At 47.3% G+C, this 22,315-nt stretch overlaps 1 protein-coding gene across 2 annotated transcripts; it reads right to left on the bottom strand.

Annotated features, from left to right (window-relative positions):
- Nucleotides 1-1,967: 1,967 nt before the first annotated feature.
- PTS (6-pyruvoyltetrahydropterin synthase) lies at nt 1,968-17,896 on the bottom strand. Of its 2 annotated transcripts, XM_077839832.1 has the most exons (7): nt 17,651-17,896; nt 15,237-15,316; nt 11,682-11,704; nt 10,359-10,415; nt 7,713-7,783; nt 7,298-7,485; nt 1,968-6,779 (listed from the first exon to the last, which is right to left on the bottom strand). In XM_077839832.1, the coding sequence occupies exons 1-6, from the start codon at nt 17,734-17,736 to the stop codon at nt 7,344-7,346; spliced, it is 459 nt and encodes a 152-aa protein (XP_077695958.1). In that variant the 5' UTR covers nt 17,737-17,896; the 3' UTR covers nt 1,968-6,779; nt 7,298-7,343. The 2 variants fall into 2 exon arrangements, with proteins under 2 accessions (XP_077695958.1, XP_077695957.1); XM_077839831.1 differs by lacking the exon at nt 1,968-6,779 and having other exon boundaries at nt 7,176-7,485.
- Nucleotides 17,897-22,315: the final 4,419 nt, after the last annotated feature.

The raw sequence follows: 22,315 nt of genomic DNA, 5'->3' as shown, positions 1-22,315 counted from the left end.
GGGGGATTTGAACCAGGATCTCCCCCAACCCAGGCGAGTATCCTAACCACTGGACTAGAGAGTGAGGGTAGCTGTGAGGCCGGCCCACAGCCCATTTAACTAAAGTGGAACAGTTTCAACAGGCAAGAGAGAGGGCACCCAAAAGTCCATACCTGTGGAGATTTGAACCCACATCTTCCCTACCCCATGCACCTCACCTAACCACCAGCCTACAGGGGGAACTGTGTTTGGTTGCTCACCGAAATACCATTTAACTGAAGTAGAGTAGCTCCCATAAGCAAGAAGGAGGGCAGCTTACTTTCACTGAACCCCCTCTTCCCTTCAGGTTGCCTATCTCAAGTTATTCTTAACAAAGGCAGAGGGAGCATTTGGATCCATATTTTTCATTGGCCAGGCATGTAACCCAACCAGTGCACTTATTGAGGGAATATTGCACTTAACTAAAGTGGAACAGCTTTAACAGACAAGAGTGTTGCTTTGATACCTGCATTTCATTTAATCAATTGTGCTTTGCAATAGATTGGAGCTATGTCCTGCATGATGAAGCTGTCTTGGCGAAGAGAGTGGAACATATCCTGAAAATATTTCATCATGGGGTACGCTGTATTAACATCAGTTGCCAGAGAAGGAATGATTCCACAGTAGCCAATACTCATAAAATAGCAGACAGAAAAACTTTTTCTCAAATCACTCCTTTATATAAATAATGACAGATACTTTGATGTATTATAAAGTATGAACAATCTCATAGTGTCATGTGATAACAGACTTTTGTTTTAACCAAAGGGAAAAAAATACAGGAAAATGCATAAAATATATCTCCTGGGGCTAAATATTTCCCAAACTTTCCAAAACTGTTCTATTTTGAGTATATAAGTGCATTGTCATTTGCATTTAGAAACCATTTGCCAATTTTGGTCAATATTAGACTACGTTTCTTTGAATTATGACTCTTTTTGTGATTTTATGATTTTTTTTCAGTTTGGCTGTCCCAGAACAATCAAACATTACATGCTGTAATAAAACAGCACCACTTCCAACATCTATACCCACCCTGGTGATGACCACCAGCTGTGTCCCTAACAATGTGGTAGCAAGGACATTTTTCTAGCTGACAGGTTACACTAAGTCGTTAATAAGCCCCTTTTAGATCTGGCTGGTAGACGATAGGCAAAACTTGCTGGAGAAATGAGGCAGGACTGGAAGAGCAGGAGGGCTGCAGGTCAGGACTAACGTGCATCCACAGAGCTAAATTAGGGAAACTTTGTCCAACACACGCCTTCACTTTGCTCGACTTTGGACAGCACTGCTGGTCTCCCATTACAATCATAAACACACACAGGTGACCTGAAAGTAAAAGATAACGTATGCCCTTCCTGGATCTCATTTAATGGCAGGGTTATAGGAACCCCTGCTTTGTCATATGTAAATCTCCAGGGGCCCAGGGCATTTACAATCTCCTTTAAAGTATTTGTGGGAGATATCAACAACTTCATTAGCAGTCTGAAAAAGAAAAGGAGTACTTGTGGCACCTTAGAGACTAACCAATTTATTCGAGCATGAGCTTTCGTGAGCTACAGCTCACTTCATCAGATACATACCGTGGAAACTGCAGCAGACTTTATATATACACAGAGAATATGAAACAATACCTCCTCCCACCCCACTGTCCTGCTGGTAATAGCTTATCTAAAGTAATCGTCAGGTTAGGCCATTTCCAGCACAAATCCAGGTTTTCTCATTATCATGCACATTGTGTAAAGAGTTGTCACTTTGGATGGGCTATCACCAGCAGGAGAGTGAATTTGTGTGGGGGGGTGGAGGGTGAGAAAACCTGGATTTGTGCTGGAAATGGCCTAACCTGACGATTACTTTAGATAAGCTATTACCAGCAGGACAGTGGGGTGGGAGGAGGTATTGTTTCATATTCTCTGTGTATATATAAAGTCTGCTGCAGTTTCCACGGTATGTATCTGATGAAGTGAGCTGTAGCTCACGAAAGCTCATGCTCGAATAAATTGGTTAGTCTCTAAGGTGCCACAAGTACTCCTTTTCTTTTTGCGAATACAGACTAACACGGCTGTTACTCTGAAACCAGTCTGAAAAAGGTATCACATGTTTTGCATTCGTCTCTGCAGGGTTCTGAGAAACAGAAAGGCTTTGTGAATCATCAAAGGCTTAATGGCTGTTCTGATCCTGCCCAGCTATGTCACAGTGACCTCCCTGGCAGCGAATGAGAACAATCCATTACCCTACTGCATCAGACTGGCAAGAACTGCAGCTGTATTGCAAACCCCTTTTCTAGCCACAGTCCACAGTGAAAGGCGCTGGCTGAGGTGCAGCTTCAAAGGAAACAACATCTGAGAAAAACTCAATTCATTTGATAAGGCCAATGGGTGCAGAACGCTCTCCCTCTGCATGGTGCTAACATGAATTTGCAGCCAGTTACACCCTAATGTGGCAGCTTTACTAGGAGGGAAATACGCAAGGGAGCTCTGATAATGGGAGTTTTCTCTCTGCCAAAATTGAACAATGGAGGAGAAAATTCCTTTCTCCCCCTCTCCTAGCCCCTGCTCCTTTGCAGCTGATAGAGGCCCAGCAGGAAAGCTGAGCAAAAACAGCTCAGGCAGGGGCATCGTACACAGCTGTGTTCTTGCTCTGTTTAAGCTGTTACAGCTTACAAGGAAGCAGTCTAGGTATTTTTCATGACTATGAATACCAGGTTTAGCATAGCTGATGGGCATAAAAGGGCCCCTCACCCTCCACGTGTTAAACTGAGGTCAAGGTTAAATATTAGATAAGCCTCATTAAACCTTTCTAACTCATTTTGATTTATTATTCCTTTGTGGTACACATATTTCTGTGTTTGACTATCGAATGATTGCCCCATCTCACCTCATTTTGAAACTGTACTTGTGAACTATCCGAAATCTCTTCCTGATCGTATTTTCTGATCACTCTTGCTGCCATTTAGACTAATTTTCATGTGATAAAGGAAATGTCACATAGCAATGCACCTTAACACACTTTAAAACTGCCTTCCTCAAACAAAGACATTCCACCAGAGAAGTAGATCGCATCATGGAACAGGCCACCCAAATACCCCAAGGAAACCTGCTTCAATACAGAAATAAAACCCCCTTTGACCACACACCCCTTGTTGTCCCCTACCACTACACACTGGAACCCATACAGGGTGTTATTAAACAATTACAACCCGAAGTCGATGGGGACCACATCCTGAAATAAATCTTTCCTGAACCTCCGCTCTGGCCTTCAAACAACCTCCAGCCTCTCCATGCTCATCATCAGATTCCAGCTGTCAACAGACCAGGACCCACCAACTCAGAGCGGCATCAGACCCTGCCATAACAATAGATGCAAAACTTGAATACATATCTCAACTGTTATGATGATCAATACTCCCCATAACACACCTTTCAAGATCCACAGGTCCTACACATGTCTATCAAAACATGTGGTGTATCTCATCCAGTACACTAGATGCCCAAGTAACAGCTATGTGGGTGAAACCAGACAATCGCTATGCTCTCAGATGAACTCACAAAGAAAAATGATAAAAGACAAAAACATCCTGTCACCCGTGGGCAAACACTTTTCACAATACAATCACTCCATGTCTGACCTCTGAGTCCTCATCCCCCAAGGAAACCACAACACCTTCAAAAGACAAGCCTGGAAGCTTAAATTTATAACTTTGCTAGACACTGAGGGTTTGTCTACACTTAAAATGATGCAGCAGCATCACTGCTATAGTGCTTCCGTGAAGATCTACGCCAACAGGAGGGCTTCTCCCATCAGCACAGGTACTCCACCTCCCCAAGAGGTGATGGCTAGATTGATGGGAGAATTCTCCCATCCTCCTAGTGCTCACTCCGTGCTCACTAACTGCCTCACTTTGTGGTGTGGATTTTTGGCACTCCTGAGTGATGTAGTTAAACCCACCTTTCCTAGTGCAGACCAGGCCTAGAAATCATGGATTTAGCAAAGACACTGGATTTGTGGTTTAGTACAACCATTTATAAACCACTAGCCCCCACCCCTTTTTGTTTTTCTTCCTGGGACTGAAGAGGTGTTACCCAGTTGAATGGTCTCTTGAAATATGTGTTAACTATTTATGCTAAACAACCTGTTCCACCTTGTATTTAGCTGTCACACTCCGAGTACGTTTCCCAGACCTGAAAAAAAGCTGTGTGTAGACTCCAAAGCGTGTCTCTCTCACAGACAGAAGCTGGTTCAATAAAAGATATTATCTCACCCGCCTTATCTCTTCATAGAGCTACGCAGTGACATAACCCACGTCCTTTGTGGGGTGCTAACAGATATAGTTGAAGGCCCCAGAACAACAAACAGTAGCTGTATGGCAGTGGTTTTCAACCTTTTTTCATATGCGAATCCCTAAAAAATGTCGAATGGAGGTATGGGCCTCTTTGGAAATCTAGTGTCTGTATCTACAGTTGAATTCTGCTCAGTCAGTTTTCAGTCTAAATCTTTTGGGGACCCCTCAGACACAGCCTGCAGACCAAAGGTTGAAAACAACTGCTCTGTGGTAACTGTCCCCCAGCTGATGCTATGTGTATTGCTGCTTCGTTTTCACAGTATGCACTTGATTTCTTGACTTATCCTGCACGTTCCGTGATGCTGCAAAAAACACTCCTGACGCACTAAAAGCCACAATGAAGCACAGTGACCAAATGCAGCACTGGCTCTGAGTCTGCAACAGAGACAGCCTGAAGCAACAGCCCTAAGACATGCCACATGCTCCTTTCCTCTACAAGGCCATGTTGACTCTGAAGCCTGAGGATAAAGATGCCAACTCACTGCAGATCATCACAGCAGGAACATCAGGCTAGAGTGCCTTCTTCATCTTTGTGGGTGAATTGGGGTGGGTAGGGAGAGGTGATGGGCAACTGGGTGTTTAGGCCCCTCCTATTTCAAGTCAGCTCCAACACAATCCACAAGAATTAGCTGCCTCCTCCCTATCCAATTTAATCCTGACACGTGACCTGACCCCACATCCTGGTCCTAAAGCCAGCAGATCCTTCTTTACAATGGAGACCAGGCAGATGTCCCCATGTTCAGATGAAACAGAGCATCTAGCCTTATGTTTACAGAGCTCGGCCCATCCCTGTGGCATTCAGCCGCCTTATGGAATTAAAAGATCAGTGAAGTCGCTTATACAGAGACTGTGACTCCTGGGTGCTCAAAACCCCAACTGTTCCCTACACCCAGCTGCCAAATCCTCCAACTTTCCCCTACCTTTTGTGCACGAATGGCCCCCACCATGTATCTGAGCCCATCACAAGCTTCCACCTCCTCCTAGGCAGCTCTGCACTAGCCAAAAACCGGCACACTGAAAAGGCACAGACAGCCTACAATTGAATTTGCTATTTAAAATAAATAAATTATATGTTCATATCTAATTTGATAAAAATCTTATTTAAAAAGTCATTTACCTGACTCTGCTGCAGAATTCACCAGCAGACTGCTACAGATAGCTGGCCCTCTGGTACCGGTGTGCTTGGTATGGTATAAATGCCAGACAAAAGGCAGCAGGCCCTGATTTCCAAACTCATTAGTCAAGTGTCTCAGCATTGGTTTTATTCCCACTGCTCTCTGTATCACCACGGAGTGAGTTGTTCATCACTTGGTGTTGTGTAACTGGTGCATTTGCGTTGAGTTCCAGCAACAGGGAAAGGGATCCCTCTCTATACACATGGGGCCTGATACATCTCTGTGCTGATGCAGGGACAGAAGGGAGGTAGTTTGCACCTCCACATTTCAGGGATTGCTGCAGACTAGTGCAGCCCAGGGTAGCCCTACCTTGTGCCTCTGCTGAAATAGGCCCCATGAGGCTTTGTAAGGGTGCACAATTGCTCGGGTGCAGGTCCACCCTGACACGTGCCTGCCATCCATATGGTGCATTTTAGCACATGCCTTACTTTGGAGGCTATTGCAGAGCATAAAAGTCCATTGTATCAGAGATAACCCTGGGGTGAGGTGGGAGCTTACACCTGCCCTGTCACCCCTTTGTCCCTAGCTGAGGGCAACAATGAATTGGGCCCATGGTCTGCGACACAGCTTGGACCAGGGCTCCTATATGGACCAGAGCCACTGCTTAAAACACAGGCACATGGCAAAGCTTGAGTAGAAGCTGAACCATTTGGCCCACGGGATTTCTGTGGAGACTGATCTAGTAAATGCAGGGGGCTAGGGCACTGATTAGTGTGTCTGTATGTGTGAGAAAAGCAGCAAAAAAACAGCAGAGAACTGGGAGAGAGGCACAAAAAGCCAAAGAGACAGCCATAGAAGCACTGGTAGCTTGACCCTGAGACAAAGAGAGAGAGAACTTTTAGGCTAAGTGCTGGCTGGAAAGGGGCTTGGAACTGTGAGCAAAGAAACTGCCTCCTGCTGTTTGATTCCTGCTGTGTTCAGGGAAACTGCATTTTATGTACCTTCATTGTAAATAAACAGCCCTGCACCAAAGAAATACCCAACTCTACCATCAATTTCTCCATCTAGCAGAAACAACTCGCTAGACCCTGAATTTCGGCTAACTATTCGGGTCAAAATGGGTAACAGCGTTTTCCTTTCCCCTCCAGCTCTGCCTCCTCGCTTCACCATAGAGCAGCATGCAGCAAAACTTTATCAGCAGCACAATTATACAAACAAAAGCATTCTCTGACCTTGTGGTTTATAGCAGCCAGTTTTCATGAAACCCCAAGTTGTCTTAGATCAAAGTGTTACTGAGAACCAGCCTATGGCATAGGAGAAACAAAGCAAAAAACAGTTACGCTCACCACAACCGCCAGTCCCTTATCTTACGGAGAAAACAAAGAATCCAGCCACAGGGAAGAGTGGGCCTGCAGCACAAAAAGGGGAGAAAGTCTTTTCTCAGTCTCCACTTCTTCATCAAAAAAATACCCCATGGCCATTAAAAACCCATAATCAAATCCCAGCGGGACAGGTACATGTTTAGCTTGTACATTTCCTCGAGAGAGAGAGAGCTGCACAGCCTTACTCAACACGGGCAGAAGACTCCAAGGATTTCACATCACCTGGGTGGTTTTGGTTTGCAGAACAGGACTGTTTTGATTAAAACCAAACAAGAGGTCAGCAAATTCTGAGACCCCCAAATTAAATAGAAAACCTCATTAGCTTGCCACAATAATTGTCTTTAATTACCTAAAAATGACCTTATGTTAAAAAAATAAACACTACAAAATCACTGTCTACATGTCACAGATACACCATGGTGTATACTCCATTGACATACTGGTTCGATTAATTCCTCAGAAGGCTGTGATCAGCTGAGTTGAATTTCATTTCTCAGGAGTCGTCTCTTCCCCCTTGTACACAACGATGTTCTGGTCCGTTTCATACACTTTGACTTTATAAAGAGTCCCTGCAGGCAGGCGCTTCTGGAGGTTTTCCCAGATGTACACTGCCACATTCTCAGTTGTACTGCAGGGGAAACAGGGCTGAAGTTAGACATGAAGCAGTCAAGGCACACACGCATATAATGATGGATGATAGAGAGAGAGGATGGGGAGGTAGTCGATCAACTTAAATTAAATGACACCTGGAGAATTAAGGAACTCTGAACTGGTGCTAGACAATATACATGACACCCATTATTATCCATAAAACAACACAGGCTGGACCCTGGCACCAATTCTAGTTCTACCCACCTGACAACATCAGCAAAGTAAGCCACGTCTTTATCCAGGTTCTTGTGGTCAAGTGGCTCCATGATGGCTTCCTGAGGGCAGAGAGGAAGGACATGAGGGGGGAACAACAGTAACAAAATATGTGGAAATGGAAGAGGTGCTTAATGACTTCTTTGTTTTGGTTTTCACCAAAAAGGCTGGTGGTGATTAGACATCTAACATAGTGCAGGCCAGTGAAAATGAGGCAGGATCAGAGGCTAAAATAGGAAAAGAACAAGTTAAAAAATTACTTAGACAAGTTAGATGTTTTCAAGTCACCAAGGCCTGATGAAATGCATCCTAGAAAACTCAAGGAGCTGACTGAGGAGAGATCTGAACCATTAGTGATTATCTTTGAGAAGTTATGGAAGACAGGAGAGATTCCAAAAGACTGGAAAAGGGCAAATATAGTGCCCATCTATAAAAAGGGAAATAAGGACAACCCAGGGAATTACTGACCAGTAAGCTTAACTTCTGTACCCGGAAAGATAATGGAGCAAATAATTAAGCAATCAATTTGCAAACATCTATAAGATAATAATAATCTAGAACAGTCATAATGGATTTGTTAAGAACAAATCATGTCAAACCAACCTGATAGCTTTCTTTGAGAGGGTAACAAGCCTTGTGGATGGGAGGAAGCAGTAGACATGGTATATCTTGACTTTAGTAAGGCTTGGGAGGGGGGTGGGGGGGGAAGAAAACCTGGATTTGTGCTGGAAATGGCCCAACTTGATTATCATACACATTGTAAGGAGAGTGATCACTTTAGATAAGCTATTACCAGCAGGAGAGTGGGGTGGGGGGAGAGAAAACCTTTTGTAGTGGTAAACACCCATTTTTTCATGCTTTGTGTGTATAAAAAGATCTTTTGTACTTTCCACAGTATGCATCCGATGAAGTGAGCTGTAGCTCACGAAAGCTTATGCTCAAATAAATTGTTTAGTCTCTAAGGTGCCACAAGTACTCCTTTTCTTTTTGCGAATACAGACTAACACAGCTGTTACTCTGAAACCAGCTTTTGATACTGTCTCGCATGACCTTCTCATAAACAACCTCGGAAAATGCAAGCTAGATGGAGTTACTATAAGGTGGGTGCATAACTGGCTGGAAAACTGTTCCCAGAGAGTAGTTATTAGTGGTTCACAGTCATGCTGGAAGGGTATAACAAGTGGGGTCCCGCAGGGATCAGCTCTGGGTCGAGTTCTGTTCAATATCTTCATCAGTGATTTAGATAATGGCATAGAGAGTCCACTTATAAAGTTTGCGGACGATACCAAGCTGGGATGGATTGCAAGTGCTTTGGAGGATAGGATTAAAATTCAAAATGATCTGGACAAACTGGAGAAAGGGTCTGAAGTAAACAGGACAGTTGAAATTCAATCTGAAATTCAATAAGGACAAATGCAAAGTACTCCACTTAAGAAGGAACAATCTTGCACACATGCAAAATGAGAAATGACTGCCTAGGAAGGAGTACGGCGGAAAGGGATCTGGGGGTCATAGTGGACTACAAGCTAAATATGAGTCAACAGTGTAACACTGTTGCAAAAAAAGCGAACATCATTCTGGGATGTATTAGCAGGAGCGTTGTAAGCAAGACATGAGAAGTAATTCTTCCACTCTACTCTGCTCTGATTAGGCCTCAGCTGGAGTATTGTGTCCAGTTCTGGGCGCCACATTTCAGGAAAGATGTGGACAAATTGGAGAAAGCCCAGAGGAGAGCAACAAAAATGATGAAAAGTCTAGAAAACATGACGTATGAGGGAAGATTGAAAAAATTGGGTTTGTTTAGTCTGGAAAAGTGAAGACTGAGGGGGGACATGATAACAGTTTTCAAGTACATAAAAGGTTGTTACAAGGAGGAGGGAGAAAAATTGTTCTTCTTAACCTCTGAGGATAGGACAAGAAGGAATGGGCTTGAATTGCAGGAAAGGAGGTTTAGGTTGGACATTAGGAAAAACTTCTTAACTGTCAAGGTAGTTAAGCACTGGAATAAATTGCCCAGGGAGGTTGTGGAATCTCCCTCATTGGAGATTTTTAAGAGCAGATTGAACAAACACCTGTCAGGGATGGTCTAGATAAGACTTAGTCCTGCCTTGAGTTCAGGGGACTGGACTAGATAACCTCTCGAGGTCCCTTCCAGTCCTATGAGTCTATGACACTGGTAGCTACATCAATAGGGCATGTCAAGGGGGCACAATGAATGGCAGATTCTAACCATCCTGCTGGGACTTAGGAAGGGTCCTTCTGTGTCTGTGGAGCAATTCCAGACACACACACTGGGAACTGAAATGTCACTGAGGCCAATGGTGGCCTTTTCCTGAGAGTCCTAGGTACCCAGAGTTAGTAGGAAGGTACCAGGGAAGCACTATTAGAGGGAGACAGCAACACATTGTGCAGCTGATGAGAGGAAGTCCAAGACCTTGCACATCACAGGCCAGTGTGGGGGCCAGCAGGGGACATTACACTGCTTCAACGCAGTGCCCTGTTGCATTTTTAGCTCATAAACCACTCCCTAATTCTCCACTCCTAACAGTATCTACTCCCCACTTCCTCATGCCCTCACTAGCCCATTGTGCCACTGATGATTTCCATGTGAGAGCTCCAGGAACAAAGTTTTATTACCTGCATATATTCTTTCAGGTCTGTCAGGTTTATAACCATTCCTGAGGTAGGATCAATCTACAGGGCAAAGAGCGAAAGGAGATTAGGAGCACATCTACTAACCCTCACTACCCAATTGTGTTACCAATCCCACCAAAAGCTTTAGATGGCAAAAACCCAGACCACCTGGTGTCTGCAGTTTCCAAAATGGGCACTCAGGAATCCTGACCCATGAGAAAAATATCTCTCTTTGCCATCAGACACTCTCTGAGCCTCAGCCCTACTTATGTAATGCCATGAAAAACACGCCTTAATAGCTATATATGGAGTATCAACAACTCTCAAGAGACCAGTGAAGTTCATAATGCCGACACCAAGAAGAAAACTCCCCAGCACACATAGTTACTAAGCAGTGCTTGGGCAGAGCCCATCAGCCACACAGAGAAGCAGCCCAATAGGCAGAAACAAGGATTTAATCAGTTGTTTCACCAACCTGACACACCACTGCTAGCTAGTAAGGGTCAGGCACAAGCCATGAGCACCAGTGGGGCCTAACCACAGTGCATAGGTAATCTGGCTTCCTCCTGAATTAACTGCTGTTCTGTAGGTTGATGGCCACAGTTCCCCTGTCTAGGACTGTCTAGCAGGAACCTCTGGCTGCCAGAAGCTGGGACTGGATGACCGGGGACGGACCACTCAAAATTGCCCTTTTCCTTTCATTCCCTCTGAAGCATCTGGCATTGGCCACTGTCAGAGGACAAGATACTGGGTGAGATGGATCATTCGTCTGACCCAGTATGGCTGTTCTCATGTTAACTCCGAAAATGAGCAACCACAAATTAAAAGCAATTGTTCTGTGACCCAGATCTCTCTGGAACAAGTTGGCTGAGAGCTAAGTGCAGGACTGTGGCCTCCCACCATTTTGCAGGGGACAGAGTTTAGCCCCGCTTTCGGTCAGGATGGAGGTCATCCAAGTCTGAGAGTGGAAGCTAAGGCTGAGATCCTGCAATGAGCTCTGTGTGGGTGGACCCCCGAAGCCACATGAAGCTCATTGCAAGACTGGCGCTGAAATGTGGCCTCCTGCATGTCCTTGGGAGAGGCAGGATGAGAAGGAGAGCTGCCTTCACTGGATCCATCGCTCACACACACGTGATTACAGAAAATCTTCCTTTTTATAGTTGATGGAACACAGGGTTTTCAATCAATGCAGGATTTTTAGCAATTCTACAAAGGAAAACACCTAGAGGGTTTGGGTTTTTTTAATGATTTGCAGCATTTGCACACGGAAACCACACTCTGATACCTCCAAGAGGGAAAAAGGAAGGAAATAATGATTGCACTTACCTCTCCACGCACAGTAACTACAACTAGAGGAAGAAAAACACCAAGTCATAAGTGTGATCCAATGTACACGAGAACAAATCATGTTAGCAGCAGATCAGAGAGCGCACACAGCATTAATCAGCCCCAGGAGGTGGGTTAATAACATCAGAAGCATTACTGTTTAAAACAATATCCTCTGTATAAAGAACGGTAACTGACCCTACAATAATGGTGGTTTTCCAAGATGGACACAAGATTGGATTCTTTAGGTCAGGAAACTGCACTGGGTCAGGAAATCCGCACTGGAGGATATAAAGGGTGGGACAGGCTCAACCGTTCCACAGCAAAGTCCTACCAAAATAGGCATCTGATCTGGAAGCCACTATTAAGGAATGGCATCTTGTAAATGTGAGCATTGTAGCCACCCAACAAATGTCAGATACAGGGACACTTGTCAAACAAGCAGCAGAGCCAGCACTGGCAATCTGAAAGACAGAGGTGGTAGAGGGAACAGGGAACACTACCAGAGGACCTATCAGCTCTGCTAATACTCTACAGTGATGTCCCAAGACGGAGAGAACACTTGGGGAGAAAACATGCATTAGATACGGCAATTTCCTGCAGTATCCTTGAAACACTGGATCAAATTAAGTTTAAGTATCTTTGGAGTCCATTGTATTAAATGCAAATGTTCTGTATGACTGTGGGCCGGGCTTGTACATAACTTTCATATGGGGTTGGGGGGGGGATCTGATGTGAACCCTGGGAAATGTATGAACTTCAAAGGACTATATTGAACAATGTGCCTGACAAGAACAGACTTTTGGGACAGGGTTAAATGGTTTTCCTGGGGAATCTCTAAGGGGAAGTGAATACAAATTTCCCATTTCTGGTTATGCAAAACCCCAGCCTTTTGAAGTTACGCCTGAGGAGAGGACCATTGTCTGCTGATTATCTGTTCCCAGAATCTCAAGGTCAAAGGCCCAGGCTGTATAAAGGAAAGACTGAGCTACTGAGAGGGTGCTCGTTCTGAGCTAAAGCTCATATGAACTTTTAACCACAGAAAAACCTCACTTTGGGGTTTTAAGGACTGATTCCTACCAGAGCCCTTGTGGGAGCCAGGGTGATCTCTGGTAAGCTTTTTAGCATGCATGCAGGTTCTTTTGTTGTTTTTAATCTGTTTTCGCTGTAATGCTTTTACTTTAAGATTAAATGTGCTTGCTTAGAAGGAGCTGTGTGGTGACTTGTCACTGCTGGCTATTACAATTGTTCATAACCTCTGGAGTGGAAGGAAAGCACAAACTGGCCTGCTGGCAGCGAACTGTGCAGCCTTGGGAAAAAAACCCAGTCAAGAGGAAGAGAGATACGAGTCCCTATCTGAGAGAGCTGATGGCTGAGGAGCTCGGAGTCTGCAGTGGGTGCCCTTGCTGGACTCCAGAAAGGGAACACAGGTACAGTTGCTCTGAGTTGAGACAGGGCCCTTCAGGAATTTTGCCACTGCAGCGTAGGAAAATTTAATATGGTCCTGGACAGGAGGTTGAGGAGCAGATATTGCTTCTAGATGGACCCTTATGGAGCTGACGGAAAGTCCAGATTGTTTCAGGGCTAGCAAATAATTCAATATTGCAGAGACTGTGGACATTGAGGGAGACAGATGCCCAAATCGAAAACCTTCTCCATTTAGCTTTAGGGCATTAAACTAATAACAAAAGAGGGTGAAAAGGGGGAAGAAACGAGTACTCATTTAGCACAAAACTGAGATGTTGAGAAGAAACGAAAGGACCTGAAGAGAAGAAATTCTTTAATTGCCTATATCCCAATGCATTGGAAGCCTGGGTAACCAATGAGGAAATGGAATTTGCTCATTTATGGGCATTAATTTGATCTGGTTGGTATTACTGAAACCTGGGGGGATGAAAAGGAGCATACCTCCTCCAAGGGAGAAGCCACTCTGTCAGGTGTGCCCCATCTCTATATAGGACAGTTCAGTACCAGGGACACTTCTCTAACCCAGTATACCAGTGACTCAAAGCTGGTGGCTTGGATGTCACCACCATAATCTTTCCAGGAGAGGTCACTCTGGTATTGGGCCCACCAATAAGTCACTCGGCACCATGTATGGTTTAGGTGCCAGGATAGTTAGTGCCAAGTACTGGGTACACGAAAGGTAATCTGTACCAAGATGGAAAGTACCAGGGCATATGATCACAGAGGCACTCAGTGCTGAGGCTCCAGGTACCAAAGCATTCAGTGTGGTGCTGAAGGGTCAGTACTGAGGGCAGCGTAGTTGTTGATTTAGAGGGCACTGCATGAACTGACTCAGAAGTCAGTGCCAGGGCACATGAAAGGGCCTTCTTAGGCCTATGGCCCTTGGACGAATGACGAGTCATGTGGCCGATGACCCTTTGATCTCAGTTTGCTAGGTCTCAGGGACAGCAAACTGTGTCTGGGCTTGTCTTTGGAGCACTGCTCCTTTCTGCCCATCAGATGTCAATGCAGATGAAGTAATGGACAAGTGGGGCCTCTGAGTGGATGCATCCTGGGAGCTCAGAGTGGGATTATAGGTCTAACGGAGAGAGACTGACCTGATGGCTGAGCCCTGACTGCAGCTCTCCTCTGCATGTCCATGGAGACTTGCATCGATCTCTCATAAGGAACAGCTTCAGATGCACCTCCCTTGCTCTCTGAGTGCACTCAGAGAAAGAACGACAGACAGAACATCGCTCCAGGACATGTCCTCCTCCCAGAGAGAGCAGGCACCAGGATTGCCCATCATTAATGGCCTTAATGCTGGTGCTTTGGCTTCCGCTGTAATGCCAGTTCTCTGTGGGGCAGTTGGGCAGTGGGGGGGGTCTAAGTTAACTAAAACATTATATATTTGCCCATTGGGCATATAAAAGAAAAAATTACACTAATTACACTAACTTTATTATCTAATTATAATATGCAAGGCTAAGGAAAATCACACAGTACACAGAGTAAGCAGACATTGCAGAGGTACTGCCTCACTGTCAAGGGCAGTCAGAAGAAACTGAGGGACACCTGGGCCGCTCTGTCCTTTATGCCCTCAGATAGGAGGTGTCAGGGCACCTAGGGGGCAGGCATGGCCCTGACAGAAACATCTGACCAAAAGGATCCAGTCTTGCATTCATGGGGCCCATGCACACTAAGAATGGAATCCATGTGGACAATCTCTTGAAGAAGGTTTGTATTTTTTTGGAAAAAATTTGTTTGCCAAGTGGAAACCGCCATTAAGATTTACTATCATCTTGAGTATAAGCAGATTTGGTTTATTTAGTAGCATTTTAAAATAAGATTTACTCTTTATTTAATGGCCTAAAAGTCAGATTTGTGGTTTGGACCGTTTCCTGTTGATGATCACTCTTATTTCTCTTTGCAGCCTCTGTTATCAAAAAAATAAATGGGCCAGATTCTGCTCTCAGTTACATAAGTGTTCACGGTAGCATGGCTAAGAGCAGATCCTGTCCAAATGTCTCTCTCATACAACCATGTGAACTAATTCTCTCCGAGGCTGGATGAATAAGTATTAGCACTCAGGCCAATCAGCCCCCTCACCTTTATAGTTGTGTCCATGTCCATTTGGATTGTTGCATTTCCCAAAGAGTTTCAGGTTTTCTTCATCACTCAGTGACTTACTGTAAAAAAATAAAAAATTGCATTTGAGGGCCAATTACAAACACTTAGGTTTTCATTTCAACTGGGACTGGTTTTTAGCTCCCTACGATCTTCTTAATGGATACAGCCAAAGAAACATCTCATTCACAGACTCTGCCTACTCAGATTCTGCACCCACTGTCTGAGTTAGTCCAGGCCCTGTGTATGAAAGATTTGCTCTCCACTCACCTTTTAGTTTGTGGTCTCATTTTTCATTGGCCAAGACAGTACTCTTAGCCTATCCTTGTCTATAACACACCCTGAAAAGGGGGTGGTGAATCCTTAAACATTTTATGTAATTTGTTTTTTAAAAGTTCATAAATTACTGTGTGTACTAGTAATCCAATGTAAAAATAATGTACTCTAGTCACTTTCTCTTTTTCAAACAGATGGATTAGACTGGGGAGGTACTATTAATTTTTTTTTATTCTATTATAATGAACATTCATCCAGGTATTGTATTTCTCACTGACTCTGTACAGCATTACTGGCTAAAGAAATGGCATTGGAGAGTTGAAGGAGCCCAGTCAGGAGATTTGAGGTCTATTAGTTTGGATGCTGCTGATAGTTTCATTGTAGCCTCCTGACTTCTCAGTACTGTGTACTGTTGCCAAGTATCCACTCCTACTATGAAAAGTGTATCAATTAGAGTTTGAAACACCACATGACTTCCAGCTGTTTATAAAAGGGATCAGATGCCTAGCAGAACCACCTAGTTTCTGAATACAAACATTGCAGGCTGTAGTTTCCAGGATCACGGAGATATTTAAGAGACCAGTGGGACCATCGCTAAGTTTACAGTCATCCCTTCTGACTTTCACATTGTACCAACAAGTCTCCCAGAGGATGCGAAGTCTAGGGATGGACAGGTGGTGATCAGTGTAGGCCAGGCAGAAGGACATATCTGAAACATGTGACTCACATCTTGCTTGAAAACAGAAGACACCACTTACCATCAAGTCCCCTTTGCTTCAGGAAAAGCAGGAGATGAAGCATCTTAGATAATGGCTGGGGAAATAAGTGATTTGACCTTAAGTGTGTAAAGTACAATCTATCAAAGTCCATAGCTGCCCACTGAACAAAGAAGTTAGATTTTTGGTCTCAGGGACAGAGGTTGAAAACTGCCTTTGCTACTGCTATTCTCATCTACCAGCCATGAAAAACCTCCTGCTTCTCAGAGTGAAATAGACAAGATTCTGGTCAGAATCAGGTTTGCCTGCATCAGTCTTGAAACTAACCAGAGTCTTGTCCCAATTGCACTCTGCTGTTGTTTAAAAATGTTCCTGTTTAGGAGGGCAGGCTGCGGAAAGAAAGGGGAGTCACTCCTTTTTCTCTCCCCCCACTCTCCACTCCCAGAGCCTCCATGAGCAGGAGAATTTTCTGTGCTCTGACCAGCTTCACTGCTGCCATTCCCAAGGTATTGAATGGTACTGAATCTGAGCTGACTTGCATCAACTTCACTTTTGCTGGTGGAGGGGTGGTGTGGTGAGCACAAGCGCATATAAAGTATTATCCAGGCAAGTGGTACGGGGGAGAAGAGAACCAAAACATGAGGTGAGAAAGCTGCACTCAAGATAGCAAGGGGGAAGGAGAGGCAGGAGGAAGCCCCCAAAAGGGGGCAGAAGAAATGTGCAGGATGATGAGAGAGGGAGTGAGGAAAACAGATGGATTACAGTATTTTCCTTCTCTTCGCCTATCCTTTGTCACCTCTAGCAATAACAATGACCAGACTGTAAGCTCTTTGGGGCAGGGACTGGACTGTTTTACTAGGTGTATGTACTGTGTCTGGCACAACAGGGCCCCAATCTTTGAGGCCTCTAGGTGCTACTGTAATAAAAATAAAAACACATGGGGCTGTTGAAAAGGGAGCGACCCCACCTTCCCAGCAGCCGGGAGAGCGAGGCGTAGTGAGCTGCAGCCTGGGGTCCATTTTCTCTGTCTCCCTCTTGTCGGCTGTGAGCTCTTAGACAGGGGGACCGTCTGGACTCTGGGTCCGGTACATCGCTGGGCTGCTGGGCACGTTGCCCAGGCGGAGAGCAACTGGCTCTCCTGTCCAAATGGGACAGGAACTGAGGAGCCCAAGTAAGAACCAGGGACAGCTCCCCCATGATGACAAACGCCTCCCGTCCCAACGCACGGGGGATTTCTGACCGGGGCACTGGCCCCCGAGTCCATGGCGGGAGCGGGGTCTCCCCTTGCCTCTCCTCTCAGCCCGTTGTTCCAGCCGTCCTCGCTGGGAGCTTGGCAATGACTGAACCCCCCCGGCCAAGCGCGATGGGGGTGGGGGCCCGGCCCCCGATCGCAGGGCCCCTCACCTGTGCAGCCGGTGGCAGGCGCTGAAGCTGAGGCAGCGGGAGACCCGCGCGGTGCGGCCCGGGGGCCTGGCGGGGGGCGGCGGCATCGCAGCGGCGGGGCTGGGGAGCGGGGGACCGCCCAGCTCGGCGCCTGCGCGGGGAGGGCGGACGGGGCCCACATCCGGGTATCCCGGGGCACCCTCCTCCCTCCGCCGCGGGCCTGGTCGTGTCTCCGCGCCACAGGGGAGGTGGGAGCTCCGGCCCTGCTCCTCGGGGGCCCCCCGCCTCGAACCCCGCCCCCCGCTCCTCGGGGGCCCCCCGCCTCGAACCCCGCCCCCCGCTCCTCGGGGCCCCCCCCGCCTCGAACCCCGCCCCCCGCTCCTCGGGGCCCCCCCCGCCTCGAACCCCGCCCTCCGCTCCTCGGGCCCCCCCCCGCCTCGAACCCCGCCCCCCGCTCCTCGGGGCCCCCCCCCTCGAACCCCGCCCTCCGCTCCTCGGGGACCCCCCCGCCTCGAACCCCGCTCCTCGAACCCCGCCCCCCGCTCCTCGGGGACCCCCCCGCCTCGAACCCCGCTCCTTGAACCCCGCCCTCCGCTCCTCGGGGCCCCCCCCCGCCTCGAACCCCGCCCTCCGCTCCTCGGGGCCCCCCCCCGCCTCGAACCCCGCCCTCCGCTCCTCGGGCCCCCCCCGCCTCGAACCCCGCCCCCCGCTCCTCGGGGACCCCCCCGCCTCGAACCCCGCCCCCCCGCTCCTCGGGGACCGCCCCCCGCCTCGAACCCCGCCCTCCGCTCCTCGGGGACCGCCCCCCGCCTCGAACCTCGCCCTCCGCTCCTTGGGGACCCCCCCCCGCCTCGAACCCCGCTCCTCGAACCCCGCCCTCTGCTCCTCGGGGGCCCCCCCCCGCCTCGAACCCCGCCCTCCGCTCCTCGGGGACCCGCTGCTGCTCCTTCTGCACCCTGGGGACCCCCCTCCAGGCCTGCCCCCTCTTTAGCCCCAGTCTCATCACGTGAGACACCCCCTTCGCCTCCCGCCTGTACTTAAGTGACCCTGTCCTCACCCCAGGGACTCCCTACCCCTGTCTCCTGCCCCTCAGGGATCCCCCTCCCCACCCCATTACCTATGCCTCAGTGCTCCCTGTCTCCCTTCCCAGTGCCCCAGGGCATGAGTTCCTGCCACACACCAGGCCTTGAGAGAGACTTGTCACCTTCAAACATGGATTAAAAGAAACCTTTATGTCCTCTACCTTCCCCACTCCCCTGCCTCGGCCAACCCCTATCCCCACCCCCACCCCCCGCCAATATCTGGGTGGGTCTTTCCCATCATAGGGTCCTATTTGTAAAGGTTTCTCTTCCCCCTTGGTCCTGTGTGAAAGACCCACACAAATAACCAGGCCTGCCGACGTGGGGGGCAAAGAGGGCAATTGCCCAGAGGCCTGGGCAATCTAAAAGGGCCCAGGGCTCCCAGACACCACTGCTGCGCCCTGACGGGCCACAGGGCTCCTTGGCACAGGCGGTCAGTCCCGGAAGTGACGGATTTGTCACTTCTGCCCCAGGCCCTGCACCCTCCTAGGGACGGCCCTGGGGCCCAGAATTGCTGTCAGCGGGCCTGCCAACAACGGGAGAAACTGATGCTACCTGCAGCATGGGCACATGCACAAAGTAACACACTGAAAACAGAGGGGAATGTATTTTTCCTCTGATCTCTCTGAGTTACAGGAGCCTGAGGCGGGACCTGTAATAACAGCAAGCCAAAATGTTCAAACAAAGCATGATTTTCAGGTTTTCCAGCAGGGCTGTTATCCAGTGTGCACCCGTACACCCATACCTTTCTAAAGCTACTACGGTCGCATCTCAGAGTTACGGACACCTCGGCAACAGAGGTTGTTTGTAACTCTGAAATTTTCATAACTCTGAATAAAACGTTATGGTTCTTTCAAAAGTTTACAGCTGAACGTTGACTTAATACAGCTTGAAACTGTACTATGCAGAAGAAAAATGCTGCTTCTAACCATCTTAATTTAAATGAAACAAGCACAGAAACAGTTTCCTTACCTTGTCAAATCCTTTTTAAAACTTTTCCTTTTTTTTTTTTTAGTAGTTTACATTTAACACAGTTCTGTACTGTGTTTGCTTTTTGTTTTTTGTTTGTTTTTGTCTCTGCTGCTGCCTGATTGCATACTTCCAGTTCCACATAAGGTGTGTGGTTGGCTGGTCAGTTTGTAACTCTGGTGTTTGCAACTCTGAGGTCCTACTGTATCTTGTTCTCAAGAATCTCACTTTAAAAAAAAAAAGAAGAAGAAGAAGAAAGCGAACTCCCTCGCTGTTACGGTTACAAAAAAGAAGTGAAAAGAATGAGGAGTACTTGTGGTACCTTAGAGATGAACAAATTTATTTGGGCATGAATTTGTTTGTCTCTAAGGTGCCACAAGTACTCCCTGTTCTTTTTGCTGATACAGATTAACACGGCTACCACTCTGAAAAAAAAAATGAGTATTTTCAAGCCTTGCCAAGAGGGAGCCAAGTGGCATACATAATTAATTTTAAATCTCTCTCCATTGTGAAGTCTCACTTTGGCAGCTCCAATGGGCACTGCGTAGGAAAATACAAATGTTTTCCCCCAAATGTGCCCCCTGCTGTTGTCACTAATCCCAGAGCTTCCAGGATCATCCCCTCCCCAACTCCACTCCCTGATGCTCTGTCTCATGCCCCTCCCCTCCCCCGAGGTGCAAAGTGATGTTGCAACACAAACTTGATCATGGAAGGAGATAGGACCTGTAAGACACAGAGTATGGTGGCCACTGGAGAAGAGGACTCTTGGATGCGCTCAAGCATGGGTTAAAAAAAAAAAGACATCCAACATACACCCTTGTCAATTGTTCATTTCATGTTTGCAGCATGCCCTAAGGGGGAAGCAACAATAGAAGAACTAACACGATCTGCACCCCTCAGTCTTCTGGGGAGGGACTGGGAAGAACTATTATTTATTATTTGTGTTATGGTAGCACCTAGGAGCCCCAGTTGTGGTCCAGGATCCCATTGTGTTAAACACAGAACAAAAAGATGCCCCCTGCCTCAAAGAATATAAGAGTTCCAGACTAAGACCATGGTCCACCTTGCCCAGCATCCTCTCTCTGACAGTGGCCCATTCAGAGGAGAGTGCATAGAACAAGGCAGTTATGGAGTCCACTTGTGGCTTCTGGTCAAAGGTTTGTGTAGACAAGCCCGCACAGAGTGCAGGCACTTTCATTCCTCCCACCCTCTGGGCTTTGTTATGGTTTTCATCCCAGTGTGCATTGTTAAAGCCCCTTTTGTGTGGAGAAATACTTTGACCAGGAGACTTCTTTATGCATTTTTCCTATTAGCAATTACAGCTACGGTTAGGGATGATAGCCATTCTGGAGTCGAGATGTCAGGGAAAAGGATTACACCTCCATGCCAGCTCCTTATCCCATGCCCTTGACGCAGCTCATGATAATGGAGTGGTGGCTGTTCACACAGTGAATGTCTTGTCAGCGTGTCATATCAATACCTGCACAGCCTCCTTTTGGTTCACACCAGGAACTAGACCTTTCCATTTGCAGCCTCTCTGAAGTTCCAGATGGGCCTAAAACATCCATCTGTCATGCCAAATGCACTGTCAGTGCATTTACATATGCCACAGCCCATTGCTGGGTTAGATCCAAGCAGAAATGTGCCTCATTACAGTCAACCCAGCTGCTGGCCCAGCAGTGCAATTGATTGGTTCCCCTCTCTGTCCCATTACCTTGGTTCTCTGGCTCCCACAAACACATTGCCCTGTGGGTTGTCCACATGATGGGCTGCTGGTATTTATTTAATGGGTGGCCCCAGAACCTTTGTGTTCAGTTCTGCTTTTCCTCTTCCCACAGACTGCCTGACTTCAGTAATGCAGACCTCGACTCCAGCTCTGAAGCCGACATCCCCTGTGAGAATTGCTGCTTTCTTCAGGATAGATATGTTTAGTGCCTCCCACAGATTGGCCTGGTAACTAGCTGTCTATGTTGTAGGCTTAGACGTTCAATGCAAACTGCAAAAGAGATCTGTGTTCTCAGCCATTGACTGGTGATTGGTAGCTGGGAGGGGAATGCCGCGCTGGCTCTACCTGGCATTAGCTAAGATGTTTGGCTGGGGTGGGGTAGTGAGCTGCACACAGCTTTGCAGAATGGACATGCTAATGATGGAGCTGGATGCTTCTGAGTTCATCCTTACCTTTGTTACTTACAGGACAGGAGACGTTTGTGGGCCCGTTACTCTGCAGCTAATGTGGCTGGAGACAAAACGGCATTGCCATGACTTTTGACTTCCCCAGTCAACGATGCTGGACTGTATACAGCTCTCTCAAATCCAAGCCAATCCCAGCAGTGTGAAGCAACGGCACAAGGCTGAGAGAGCCCCTCACTCCTCTCCCCTGCAGCATTGGCAGCTCCACATCAGGAGTGTCCCAGACTAGGTCTCTGAATCAGCATTTTCCTCCCCCAAAGCCAGTTCAAGTGAAGCCTGCAGCGCTGCTTATGGCTGGGGCCCCTTTCTAATGTCTTTTTCAGGGCAGCTGACTAGATGCACTGAAAAGCCACCTAGATTTATGCTGGGCTCCTTTGGGTCCTGCCCCAGGGCTTTAGTCACTGTGGCAGCAAGAGAGAGGTGGCAGAGTGCTACTCCTGTTCTCCTC

The sequence above is a fragment of the Eretmochelys imbricata genome, chromosome 22 (genome assembly GCF_965152235.1).
Source record: "Eretmochelys imbricata isolate rEreImb1 chromosome 22, rEreImb1.hap1, whole genome shotgun sequence".
In the NCBI taxonomy this organism is placed as follows: domain Eukaryota; kingdom Metazoa; phylum Chordata; order Testudines; family Cheloniidae; genus Eretmochelys; species Eretmochelys imbricata.
Note: the sequence above shows the minus strand (reverse complement) of the source record. Positions and strands in the feature narration are given on the sequence as shown.